This window comes from Lontra canadensis, unplaced genomic scaffold (genome assembly GCF_010015895.1).
Source record: "Lontra canadensis isolate GAN:19392208 unplaced genomic scaffold, GSC_riverotter_1.0 scaffold118, whole genome shotgun sequence".
Classification (NCBI taxonomy): Eukaryota; Metazoa; Chordata; class Mammalia; order Carnivora; family Mustelidae; genus Lontra; species Lontra canadensis.
The window spans coordinates 1,952,644-1,965,937 of record NW_022631112.1 but is presented as its reverse complement, the minus strand read 5'-3'; the positions used below and the strand labels follow the sequence as shown (position 1 = coordinate 1,965,937).

Genomic DNA, 13,294 nt, shown 5'->3' with positions numbered 1-13,294 from the left:
TGGCTGTGGCATTAGTGCAGGTCTAGACATTTGCCAAGGTCACTGCCAACTAAACCCAGGCCTGTGAGGAACAGCCCTGCCGGTCTTATCTGGCTTGACCCCAGTCCTATCCGTGCAGTGTCTGCAGCCTTCCTGCATTTGGGTTCCTGGGTTCCTATTCAGCCCAGAAGCAAACTGCTTTCCCGCTGCAGCTGATCCTGTCCAGGCCTTGCCCAGGGCCACGGGCAGCCTGCTGGGAGGCCTATGACTCCTGTCCTGCCTGGGGGCTGCTGGGCTGAGCAAAACCCATCTATCCAGGCCTGCCGGCCACCCAGTTCTCTCAAAAAGGTTCCGAGGGAGCAGTTCTGGTCTGACTTCCGTGGATTAATACTCATTCAGGTGACCTCAGGGAGCTCCAGGGGCCACCGTGGGGTGCGCCTTGTCCAAACCAGCCTCTGAAGGCGGAGGCTGGGAAGGGGAGCTGCACCCCTGCTTCCCCTCTTGCTGAGGGGCTGCCCTGAGGCCACCCCTTAGCCTCTGATCCTGGGAGCTCGTGCCCACCCACCCACTCCACTCCCAACCCTGGGCCAGGGGCTTTTGCCCTGGCTCACCCAAGGCTCCGAGCCCAGCCCAGAGGGTGGTGTAAAAGCCCAGGCCTGGGGCCCCCCGAGGCACATGCCTCCTGGAGGGACAGACACATAACGCAGAGCACCGTGTATGTGCTCCAGCAGGGGCTATGGAAGGCCTGTAGGCGCCCACCAATCTGTGGTTGGGGGGTAGACGAAGGTCTCGGGTACAGACCTTGAACCTGGACAGACTGGCCAGGCCATCTCCACACACCCATGCCCCCGGGATTGGGCTCCTTTCCCTAGACCCTCTGGTGCCTCTTGTAGCCCGGGGGCCGTGCTGCTAACAGAGCCCAACTGTGCCGGCTGGAGCTGTGTTTACTTGCACACTTGCCAGCTCCTCGCTGGGGCGGGTTCTGCAGCCAGCCAGTGCGAACCGCTTTTCTTTTTCCAGCGGGGAACTTCCTGGACTCCAGCGTGATGGCAGAGCTCTTAACTTAGACCTCAGCAAAACCGAATGTCGTTCCCCACTCCTGGGCTACCTCATTTGATATCCTAGGCCCTCTGTTCCCATAAGCCCCGGACAGGTCTGGGCCGGGCAGCAAGGTGACCTCTGGAGCAGATCCCAACCCCAGCTCTGGGCCTGCCATCCAAGGGAACAAATCCGGGGGTGGGGGTGGGGAGACAGGGTCTGGCTCTCACCTCCACACTGGAGTCCCAGCGCAGACAGGAAAGTTGGAAGCAGCTTCTGAGCGCAGGACCCCCGCCCCCCGTCCCAGGCCCACGTTTAAAATGTAGGTGAGAGAAATGCACAGTGTGCGGCCTGGGGGTCTGGTGCGGGGATCAGGAGCCTGGAGTGACTCGAGCCATGCTGCCTACCTGCCCCCCGAGCCTCGGTTTCCCCATCTGTGAATAGTACCTTCCCTTCTGGGCTCATAGGGCTGTCCTGAGGATCAGTATAGAGCCACCGCCTGGAAGGAGGCCTGTCCTACATGCAGGCAACCAGGAGGGAGAATCTCTGGACTGACTTCTAGAAACTGCACAGACACAAACTATAGCTTCAGGGAGTTGGGGGATGTGTGTGTGTGTCCCCCTGTGGAGGGATGGAGGGCACAGCCAGGCCCAAGGCGAAGAGTGGCCCTCTGCTGGGGGCAGATAAGGACATGGGACTTGTGGGTCCATTTGGTGTTCTCATGGGGCCTCTTCCTGCCGCAGATGATGATGCAGTATCTGTACTACGGAGGGACAGAAGCCTTGGACATCCCAGCTGCTGACATCTTGGAGGTAAGGCCTCAGCGCTGGGGAGAGGACTGGGAGCCCGTGTGCCCTGTGCCCTGTGCCCAGCTCCTGGCACTCAGGGACCAGGGCATTTGGAGAGCTGAGAGAGGAGGCGGCCTCCTTCCCTGCTTGTCCTTTCTCTTCCTGTGACAGGAAGGGCCTTTTGCCCACCCACCTTCTGGGCCAGGCCTGGGGGGGCGGGGCCAGGGGGAGGAAGGGCTTCTGTGTCTGGATAATGAGCCCAGCAGGATCAAAGGCAGCCCAGCCTCCCACTCACCTCCTCACCGCTTAGAAAACGACCCCATGCTAGTCACTACACAGAGCGCAGCTCGAGGTTGAAAACCTTGAGGTCAGGAATCCCATCCAGTGTCTGTCCCCCGTCCCGTGCCTTCCAAAGTGTCCCAGCAAGTACCTAGGTGACCTAGAACAGAAAGAATCAGTCCTCGGACTTGACCTGCAGAGGCAGGCAGGGCCCTGAGGATTAGGAGAAACCAGGGCCTGCGGCACGCTGCCCGGAGCAGCTTTCTGCTCCCCCATGCCTGGGCCACAGGCCTGGCTGCCCACATCCAAGGCCACGTCTGCCTCCCCCACCAGCTGCTGTCGGCTGCCAGCCTGTTCCAGCTGGATGCCCTGCAGAGACACTGCGAGATCCTGTGCTCTCAGACCCTCAGCGTGGAGAGTGCCGTGAACACCTACAAGTACGCCAAGGTGAGCGCCACGCTGCCTGCTGCATCCCGCGGGCTGGGCTCCTCCGGGGCCTCAGCAGCCTCGGGAAGGACTGCAGGGGGGTGAGCGGTGCTCCCCGCAGCCCGGGAGGCGGGCTTCCCAGGCTGGGGGGCCTGGGCCAAAGGACTGAGCTTCCCTGTGTTAGATCACTTCCTTAGGTTCCTCCTTGGTTTTTTCCCCAACCTGTTCCTGTTCTTGTGACCTTACCCCCTCGGTGCACAGTACAGCCACTGGCTCAGGTGCTCATGCTCAAAACTTGGGAGTTACATGTATTTTAACCTGCCCCATCTTGACTGGCTTCCTCCCTGTGAACACATCAGCAGTCTGTCCACTCTCTTCCATGTCCACTGTGCCCACCCTGCCCCAAGCCACCCAGCCTCCCCTCTCCAAACCATGACCTGGGCCCGCCTTACCCTGCTTGGCTGTCACTCTGCAGGCTCCAGGGTCTTCAACAAGTGTTAAGACTGTCACTTCTCTACTTAAAGCTTCCCTTCCATGAAGCTTCCTCTGCGGGCAGGCTAATACCACACTGGCCGGCCCCTTAGGACCCCTCCCACATCTCTTTACCTGCCCCGTGGCTTTCTTAGCTGCCACCACAGCCCCCGGCTTACCATGAGGCACCTGCCACTTGTCCTCACAGCGCTGCCCACCAGCTGCTGTGACCTTACCTGGTTCTCTGGCTTCTGTGTCTCCCAAAGTAGAACCATCAGCTCTAAGCATACTGCAGGGACCTCGCCCCAGAATTTGGTGTCCGAGGCCTGGCCCAGAGTGGACACTTGGTATTTGGAGTTAGAATCTTAACTGAGCATCCACCGGGTGAACTGCTCAAGTGGCGGGCTCAGGCTGGGCTCCCCGTCGCCGGCACTGCTAAGGGAGCTTCTGCCCCCACAAGGACGGCCACCCTTCAGTAATGGCAGCAGTGGGAAGTAGGCAAAGAAAACAATGGCGCCAAGAACGGTGATGTTCCTGGTGGTGGAGCTGGGATTTGAGCCCAGATTAGTTTCATCCGGAGGAGAGAATTATGGAAGGAGTCCAGATAAGGGGAAAGCCCCCGGCCCCTGGGCGACATCTGCGGACGGGGTGGGGCTGTGCAAAGGCCGCAGCTCTCACACTCCCTCTCCCTCCCCAGATCCACAACGCCCCTGAACTGGCCCTGTTCTGTGAAGGCTTCTTCCTCAAGCACATGAAGGCCCTGCTGGAGCAGGACTCCTTCCGGCAGCTCATCTACGGCCGCAACAGCAAGGTGCAGGGCCTGGACCCCCTGCAGGACCTGCAGAGCACCCTGGCCGAGCGCCTTCACTCGGTCTACATCACCTCCCGGGTCTGAGGGCGGAGGCAGCACAGCAGGGCTGAGGCATCCCTGGGGGGTGGGAGCAGGTGCTATTGGGGGCGTTGGAACGAGTACATACCTGGGGCCTGCGGATGGGTCGGGGCCCCGCTGCGGGGGTGGGATGGGGGCACTGGTTGTAGGCCTCTTTGGAGTCTGGCTCATGGGACTCAGTTTCCCCCCTTTCTGCAGATCTTCCCTCTGGCGTCCATCTGTCCTTGGGCAGGTAGATGTGCTCGGAGCCCTCCTGTCACTGGGCAGCGCCGCCTTCAACCCCTCTGCCCCGGGGCGGTTTGCTTGATGAGCGATGGGCAGAGAAGGCCAAAAGGCAGCCCCTCCCTCTACCCCCAACCCCCACACTGTTTGCACCTTGAGGGCCACCTTGTACTCACCTTCGCGTGCCCCTTCTCTCCTGGAGGTCTGTGGCTGCTCCTGATTGACCCCTGCTTGAAACCATGCCTCCCAGGAGGCTCTGAGCACTCACAGTCCCAAGGCCTCCCCAAGCGCAGACTGTCCCAGCTAGGGCCCGTGGGGGCGTGGGCATCCTGATGAAGGGGGAGAACACAGACTCGGGGCCCCAGGCCACTTCATGCAGAAACTGCTATTTCTTCCCCTCAAGGCCACATCAGAAAGGCTGCCCGAATCCCTGAACGTCTTCCTCAAGGCTGTGCCTTTGTGATGTGAGCCTTCCAGGGTCTGAAGATCCCTGCCCAGAGGGTCACTTAGAGCCGGATTTTCTTTGACGTCTAGGCCTCCAGAGGCCCTCCTTCGGGGGAGCACCCCGCTCCGTTAGTGTGAAAAGGCAGTTCCCCAGCTGATGCCCACGGACTTCCTGGCTGAGCCAAGGGCGGCATGGAGTGCGCGGGGTGGAATGGGCGAGCCTGCTGGCCTCAGCTTCTGTTGCTGCTGCTTTTAGAGGCCAATCCTGAGCCCCCAGCCTAGAGTTAGGCTGCCCCGGGGGCTCAGGAAGCAGGGCACCGGTTGTGGGAACTTCGGGTCCAGGTGGGGCGGTGGGGCGAGCCGAGGACCTGCAGCTGTCCTGCCTGCCCCAGGCCCATAGCCCCGCGCTTTCCCAGGTGGAGCCGAGCACCAGGCAGGACGCCTGTCGTATTTATGGACCAGACACTGGGGGAGCATCCGGACGGCTTGCTCTGGGTCCAGCCTTCTCTGGGCTGTCTGGCTGCACCTTCAAAACTATTTATTCACCGAGAGCCCTGGCGCTGCAGGAGGCGTCACTTTGGTTACCTTGAAAAGCCCCCAGAGGCTTACAGTCTTGGAAAATATTTTTGACTAGCTGCTTGAGCTGGATGTACAAAGGAATAGGCGTTATTTTATTGCTGTAATATTGTATGATACTGTAACTATACATTAATGTCACTTATTGTAAATGTACCATGGTTTTATTAACAATAAACACTTGTTAACAGTGACCTTGGTCTTGTCACTCCTGCTAGAGGGTTGCTCAGAGCTGGGCTAACTCCTTGGTTACTCAGGCCTCCAGCCCCTCCAGCTACAACGACCCTGCACCCCCCCCCCCCCCCCGCACACACTCACACTCACACACACACACACACTCACTCTTCACCCAGAACCTGAGCCTGGAGCTGGCCCTTATTGGGCCCTACTTTTCCTCTTCTGTCAAACAAGGTAGCTGAGGATATAAAATCCTTCTCCTGTGTTTAATACTTATGTGCCATTTATGAGGACAGAAAAGGGGTTTGTGTGGAGTGATGGGAGCCCCTGCCAGGAGTAAGTTGGTTGTCAGGGGCTTTTCTGGTCTTCCCTGAGCCCAGGCCACCCCCCAGGGCCCTCACGTGGGAGCTACTACTAGGGCTGTCTTAACGTCTGCAATTCTTGTGTGGTCCAAACCTGTGTGGCCGGCGAGGTGGAGGCCGGGCCTTCTCTCCCTGATGAGGGGGCACCTGTCCCTCAGTGGCTGCTGCCTCTGGGCCCAGCTGAGCCCAAGCTGGTCTGTGCCATCTGGGAATGGAGAGAGGACAGTTAGCCGGTGACTCGGGCCCAAGGGTCTTCTGGGACGGGTTATAGTTTGTTTTGGGTACGAAGTCCAGGCAGAAAGAAAGGTTTTTTATATGTTTGCTACCTGAGGCAGGAAAATTTCTACAGTCGCTAGAAACACTGGCCTGGGTAGCTGTGGTTCAGTAACTAATAGGCTGGAACTCAGAAGCTGAGGGACAACATCAAGACCTCAGGGGGTCAGTTGGTGTCAGTCCAGGAAAGGCCTGATGCCCAGCTTTGCGGGACAGGGCCCAGGTCAGGCAGCTTGAGGCCCAGCCTCGGCTCCTGGCCTGGGTGGGGAAGGGACCCTGCATGGACCCATGGCGCCCTCTGGGGTCACAGGGAGGAGGCGCACCCCTTGGCACCACCCTGGGCAGAGGCCCCTGGGAGGTTGGTTCCGGGGTCTGTCGCTGCCCAGCACTTGCCATCCACAATGTCTACGTTTCAGGGGTGAGTGGCTACCCTTCCCTCCACGGGCCTGTGTCCACCCTCCTCACAGGTCTCACCCCCACTCCTTGTGCCCCCCTATAGGATATGCCTCAGTCAAGTACCTAGAGAGCTCAGCCGCCTTCTTTTGGGCAGGCAGGCTAATGGGAAGGCAATGTAAGGGAGGGATGGGACCCCTTTGAGCCTATAAGTAGCAGAACACACTAAGAAAGCATTTCGATAATAGAGGGGCACCTAGGTGGCTCAGTCCTTTAAGCATCCAACTCTTGATTTCAGCTCTGGTCTTGATCTCAGGGTCGTGGGTTCAAGCCCCACGTCGCTGGGCATGGAATCTATTTAAAAAATAATAAATAAAAATCAGATTCTTCCAAGGGGACTAGGAGGACCAGGAGTGGAGGTGTTTGGTCACCTTACCTTAGCCCTGGTGGCTGGGCCTCCTCCTCAGGGCCACTGCTCCAGAGCATGAGGGGGACAGGGGGAGGCATGGGCATTTCTCCTCCAGCTGCCCTCTTCAGGATATTAGCAGCCAAAGGCAGGCTGGAGGAGAGAAAATAAACTTGTCCTTCACAGGAGTCCCTGGGAAACAAGGGACTGAAAGCAAGTTCTATACCAGAGGGAGTTCAGTCTCCTGCGACCACCCTGCAGATAATGACAATCTGGCGCTTAGCAGCTGCAGCCTGGGCCTTGTCCCCAAAGGAAACCCTCTCCAGACATGAGGATCCCCAGCCTTCCCACTCCTTCCCCGTTTCCTTGCTCTGCTGGTTACCCAGTGCCAGTCAGACACCAGGACCATGGAAACACTCCCCAGACGAACCACCTACAGCACCACAGGAGACCCTCGGGCCTTCCATTTGCTGCCACCCCACCCCTCTGCAGACCACGTTTCCCCCTTAAGCAGCTGCCCACAGACGGGGTATTCCCCCCCCAAGGCTGAGGCCTGCAGACCCTCAGGCAAGCAAGCAGCCAGGTCTAACGGCCCTCAGATAATGAGTCTACATTTTTCCAAGGTGGCGGTCACTTAACTCCTCCACTCCCCCAGCCTCCACAGCCCTCTTTGTGTCCACCTCCCGGTCACTCTGGAGTCCTCTGGGGAGGCTGGAGCCAGACGAGCAGTGGAAGCCCTGGAGCAGGCCGTGCGGAGCCCGTCCCGGCCGCGGGGCTCGGGGGGGCCAGGGGGCTGCGGGGCCAGGGGCCTGGAGGATGATGAAACCCATTTAGGCATCTTCTTTGTTCAGGCTTCCTGAGCCCCTTCCCGTCCCGGTGACAGCAGCATTCATAGCCAGCCTTTCTGAATTCATTTCACCAATGACATTTCCCGAGAGCCTGGCTTTACAGATGTCACTCTGTCTGGGGGCCAGATGGCAGTCTGGGGGAGGTGTGCTTTGTCAGGTTCGGAGGAGAACCCGCGATCACAACCCCAAGTGCAGAGACCTGCTTCGGAACATTCGCTTTGCCAAGAAAAGGGCCAGGACCGTAGGTAGTAGGCGAATGTTCGCTTCCTCTGCGTGCGGAGAGGAAGGCGGCCTCAGAGAGGCGAAGAACAACCTTGATGGAAGCCGAACGGCCCAACAGGTCTGACCGCCAGGTGCACCTTCCTGCTGCCCAAGTAGGGCTCTTCCGCTCGGGCTGTTAGAACAAAGCCGGTCTCACGAAGTCTTAGCACTTTGTGTGTCACCAAGCAGCTCACCTGGTTATATGAACACACGCACGTGACAGAGATTTCTGGAGCCCTTGCCGCCTACCAGGCACCATGGTCTGCTCCTCTTACTTGGCTCCACTCACTCCTCACAACGGCCCAGGAGGCGTGAGCGATCACTGCCAGCTGCATCTTACAGAGGCTGACTGGACAGCAGGTGCAGGTGAGTGACATGCCCCGGGTCACGGCGAGACTCGGGACAGAGCAGGGTTGAAGCCAGGAGGTCTGGCTTCAGGGCACCTCTCCCTGCATCCTGGAGCAGAGCATGAGCCAGGCTTCGGGGCTGGAGAGGCCACTCAAGGGCTGGGCCCCCCTAACCATGGGATGACATGGCTGGATAGTTTAAAGAAACCACCCAGCTCTGACCATCTGGGATTGACTTTGCTTTTAAGCATCTCTCCTAAGAAAATCCTCCTTGAAAGTCAGGCTCAGGCACTCACCTGGAAAAAGCGGATCAGAAATTAGTCCTTACTGCCCCTCTCAGCAAACCTTTCTGCAGACCTGACAGGGGGTCGGCGGGCAGACACCTGCAGATCCAGGAGACAAAAGGTCCCGAGGCCTGTGTAGACAAGGTACAGGGGTCCCTAGCCCAGGCAGAGCCTGCTCTCCTTGCTGTGGCTGTGAGTTCCGGGCAGTGTGCCTTTAATCCTCTCTGCTCCAGAAGCTTCCCTACCTTCCCTGCCATGTGTTAAGACTTCTGGGAACCTGGATTACACATCATGGCAGAGGAAAGGGTCCTTGGACTCATGGAAGACCAGTCCTTTTCAATTCTATGAAAAAACAAGGAAGATCAGGAACCAAGGCCTGAATGTGAATTTTCCAGATAAAACGAAGAGTGAGCCCGGAAGCTGGAGACTGATGCCGCCAGGACTGCCCTCAGCGGCCATGTACGGCACCGGAAACAGGATCAGAACAAGGACACAACTGAGCGGACCTGTACCCGGAGCTTTGCTCGCACTCCGAGACAGGGCTGAGGAATAAGCCCTAGGAAACCGGCAGAGGCCCTCCAGGCTCAACACTATCACTTTGAAATCCAGCACTGTTACTATCAAACACACAAACCAAAGTATGTGTGAAGCCACCACATCATTTCTGTCCCCAACAGAAGGAAGGAACCAAACGACCGGACAGGAGCCCAGGGTTGGGGGAGGGGGGAGCCTGTGGCACCCGGAAGCCAGCTAGCTATGCCAGGTGCCACAGGGAGCACAGCTTGTCCCTCAGAAGGACCACCGCAAGCACGGTGGGTGCCGGCCACTTCTCCCACAGGCTTCTGGGTTGGTAAGCCCTGGCCACTGCCCTCCCTGGCCTTGGCACTAACACCTTCCGAAGTCTACCCGGCATCCAAGGTCCTCCAGAAGAAACAGGGCAAGGGCCAACCCCCAGCTCTGTGGAGTCAATGAGCACTCAGAGGCAGTTGGGTCTTTCCAGCTTGTTATTTATTAAAAATAGATTCTCTATCCCTCCCTCCCTCCCCCCGGCTAGCGAAAGGGTCTTGCCCTAAGATTTTTCCCAAATAGATGAAATAATCAACCTGGGGGACTCAAGGCCAGATTCTTCTTAAATTAAGAGCTCAGGCTTTTCTGGGACACGGGTCCTGCAGAGGCAGGAGTGGAACGGTTTACGGCAAAGCCCAGGGCACAGAACAGTGACCTGCCACAGCCACCTGGTCAGGCAGAGCTCCTGCTGCTCTAGGCCTTGGGGTGTCTGGATAAGGCCACGGCGAGAGGCCCAGGGCTCCACTGGCAGCGTCCCGAGCATCACCGAAAAGCTGTGTGCTTAATGCCTCAGAGGGGATGAGAGTCAGTGCGGCGTCGACACGTGTGAGAAGGAGCTAACACAGCTGGGCCCAGAGCAAAACAGGAACTTATAGGGGAAAAGAGGCCTGGAGTGCGGGAGGGAGACCGGTCCTTGGCAGTGCCAGAGCTTTGCCTAACCATCGAGTTTTGGGTGGACCAGCAAGGAAAGGATGTCGCCTTAAGCCAAGCTCAGGCCACAGACTGAATTCCTGGCTGGTCTCCAGGGCCGGTGGGGGCTCCTGCTGCCTTTAACAATCCAGGCCGCTGCCCGGTCCAGCCAGAGAGTCAGGGCGCTCTCGTCCCACGGCAGCCGCAGGTGCCCACGTTCTTCCTAGTTCTTCTGCTTCAGTTTCCGATCCTTTTTGTTCTTTGGGTCTCTGTTTTTCTTCAACTTTTTGTTCTGTTTGGGTTCCTGTTTGGCTTCCAGCTTCCTTTTCTTGTCACTGGAGAAAAAAAAACAAACAACAAAAAAACCATGAGTAGAAAGAAAATGAAATCCACAGATCGGTACCATCGTTCAGACTGCTTGGCTTTAGGCTTGCTTTGTCCGGAAGGGTTTCCACCTTCTGGACATTAATGACATTCGGCACAAATGTTCTCTGCAAGCTGCCCGCATGCCAGGCACTGGGCTGGGGGACGCCGACCCGCTTCCCGCCCTGACCGGGCTCTTCCTCGGACAGGGGAACAAATCTCTCTCCCAACCCCTGAAAGCAGAGCTCTCTGTGGCGCACCGGTCATCCCCCGCTCCCGGGACCACAGGGAGATCTCCGGTGTCCGGAGGAGGGTTCGCTCCCGCTGCTCACCACTCGAGATTACCCTGGAAACCAGACACATTACCCCAAGGACCCCGAGGACAGTCTCTAATACAAAGTAGGAGACTCCCAGGAGAACCTTTAACACTTTGCGACGTGGCATTATTTTATTTCCCCTGAAGGAGAGGGAAACCCAAGCAGCAGTAACTCAGGTCTGGGCCGGCGGGCGGAAGCCTGGCAGTTCCATGCTGGAGTCACTAGCAGCCGCCGCCCTCCGACCCCCTCACAGGGTAAAGATCCTCTCCGGCGGCATTCTGCCCCAGGAACAAACACCTCCCTCTGGGGAGAGACGGAACAGTTCTACCCACGGACCACTAACATCACCTCAATGAAGTGACCTCCCGTGGATGTGGGGGGGTACATAAAAAAGCAAGACCTCAAAAACAGGATGATAGAGATCAGTGTCTTTACCTCCAAGAGCACGATTTACTCAGAGCGCTCAAGCAGATGAACTACCACAAAGGGCAGGGAAGCCAGGAGGCCCCTCACCAGCAGGAAGAGCCAAACCAACAGCCGGCAAAGCCAAGCTCTGAGGAGGGAGGACCCAGCAGTCGCCACACCAAGCACGTGCCCTGGCCTTTTGCAGCGCTCAAAGCCCCGCTCAAGGCTGGAGCCGTCGTGGGCCCCAGGCTCGCCCCGGCCGTATCGTCCAAACCAGAAACTAGGACACACTGACAGGGCTCTCGTGCCACATCTGAGAGCATCTGGGGAGTATGGCTGACATCAACGCTGGAACTTTCAAGACCACACAGGAGCTTACGGAGATTGCAGAGGACAACATCATGATCTCTGGGAACTTCAGCTGCTAGAGTCACAAGACTCGTCTTTTTAAATATATCCTCTAAGGGATGCCTTCCTATGGCAATGCCAAGAACTCCCCTCCCTATTAACCCCAAACCACACGTGGACATTCATCTCCAGAGTCCCAGGGCAGGGAAACCTCACTCCCTTCCCAAGGGATGATGAGGAAGGTTCTGGCCCGAGGAGCCATTATCTACAGATGCTCCCCCGTGCAGAAGAGCAACTGGAGGAGACGGTTTTCAAAGCAGGGTCCAGGCCTCCTGGGATCCCCTCCACCCTTCCAGGTGGGCCCAAGGTAGAAACTATTTTCCTAACAATATAAACACACCAGCCGCCTTTCACTTCCGCGCTCTCACAGCCGCTAGTCTTCCAGAGGCCACGAGGTATGTGGTGGCACCAGACGGAAGGCAGAGGCAGATGAGCCAGCTGCCTTCCATTAAGCCAGACAGTACCGCTTTGCAGAATGGAAAACCGTGCCACTTGGGATGCCTGGGTGGCTCAGTAGGTTAAGCCGATGCCTTCGGCTCGGGTCATGATCCCCAGGGTCCTGGGATCGAGTCCCACATTGGGCTCCTTGCTTAGCAGGGAGCCGGCTTCTCTCTCTGCTTCTGCCTGTCACTCTGCCTGCTTGTGCACGCGCTCGCTCGTGCTCTCTCTGACAAATAAATAAATAAAATCTTAAAACTGTACCACTCTAAGATTTGGGGGGGCGGGGGAGTATTTTTTAAAATAAATCAATAACAAATACATGACTGTTAATTTTGGATGAATATTTTTGTTTTTCATTTCTAACAATGGAAATATCGAGATATACAACCCACATAAACAAAAGCCCTTTGGGGGCCCTGAATTTTTATGACACTAAGGAACTCCAAGCCCTAAGCCTTGGAGAACCTTTGGCCCGGAGGTAAAACTCCAGCCTTCCCAGTGGACATACCTGGTCCCCGTCCCAGGCCCGCCTCCACCCTACAGCCCTGGTCACTTCATCTTTAAAGCAGCGCTGGTGACAGAAGAGCCACGCTGTTGTTCGGAGGGTGCACGGGACACCGCACTGCAGCCCACAGCAGCCCCACGGCCCTGCCTCAGCTGTAGGAGACTGGATACCAAAGCAGCGACCCTCCAAGGAAAAAGAGCAGTGACTTGTCCCTCAAAGCTTTTGCTTCAAGCCCGATCTCCTAGTGAAAGTCACCAGAGAGTCACAAAAGCCAGAAAGCCTCTCCTGTCAGAGGTCACGGGGCCCTCCTCACCTCTTCAGGCTGACGATGGAGGCATTCTGCCCGGCTTTGTTCAAAACTTCATTCCATTCTTCATCATCCCCACGGATTATGTATCTAAACAAAATTTAACAAAAGGAAATCTCAGAGCCTGCTTAAAAGAAGACAGTGACAACAGTCTCCTCAGACACACCCTGCCAGGGAAGCCGGCGGCGGGTCAGTGCAAGCCAGAGGGCAGGGGCCGCGCGCAGAGCTGAGCTCCTCCAGCCGGGCGCTTCACTGGAGCTGGGGGGCACCGGGCCTGCCCGGACTCCCACTCACCGCCCACCAGGAGAGCCTCCTGGCGCCCCCCCCCCCCCGCCCCCTGCAGTCACTCACTCCCACCTCCAGGAGCACCCGGACAGCCATGCGGAGGGGGACGAGGAGTCCTAGCACACAAAGGGTTCCACAGCAAGGGGTTTGGTTGCTTTAGGCAGCAGAATCCTTTCTTCAAACACATTCACATGCAAGAGCCAACCACAAAGTGGCCATTAAAAGTGGCTGCTCATCAATCAGCATCCCCCCTCTTCCCTGAGAGGCCTGAAGGAAAATCCTTCCAAGTTCTGCAAAGAGTGAAGGAGGAAGCTTTCAGCAGTG

The 13,294-nt window shown here is 57.6% G+C and overlaps 2 protein-coding genes across 2 annotated transcripts in view; one reads left to right on the top strand and one right to left on the bottom strand.

The window, feature by feature from the left end:
- Positions 1-3,904, top strand: part of ABTB2 (ankyrin repeat and BTB domain containing 2) — a 171,613-nt gene extending 167,709 nt beyond the window's left edge. Inside the window, exons 15-17 of the mRNA XM_032841050.1 lie at positions 1,761-1,829; positions 2,418-2,531; positions 3,679-3,904. Coding sequence (XP_032696941.1) covers positions 1,761-1,829; positions 2,418-2,531; positions 3,679-3,876 — 381 coding nt within the window. The 3' untranslated portion in view covers positions 3,877-3,904. The remainder of the gene's footprint in view (positions 1-1,760; positions 1,830-2,417; positions 2,532-3,678) is intronic.
- Positions 3,905-9,512: 5,608 nt separating this feature from the next.
- The window catches only part of NAT10 (N-acetyltransferase 10), a 37,414-nt gene continuing 33,632 nt past the window's right edge, over positions 9,513-13,294 (bottom strand). The window contains exons 28-29 of the mRNA XM_032840939.1: positions 12,692-12,775; positions 9,513-10,274 (exon numbers count right to left, since the gene is read on the bottom strand). Of these exons, the coding sequence (XP_032696830.1) occupies positions 10,163-10,274; positions 12,692-12,775 (196 nt within the window). The 3' untranslated portion in view covers positions 9,513-10,162. The remainder of the gene's footprint in view (positions 10,275-12,691; positions 12,776-13,294) is intronic.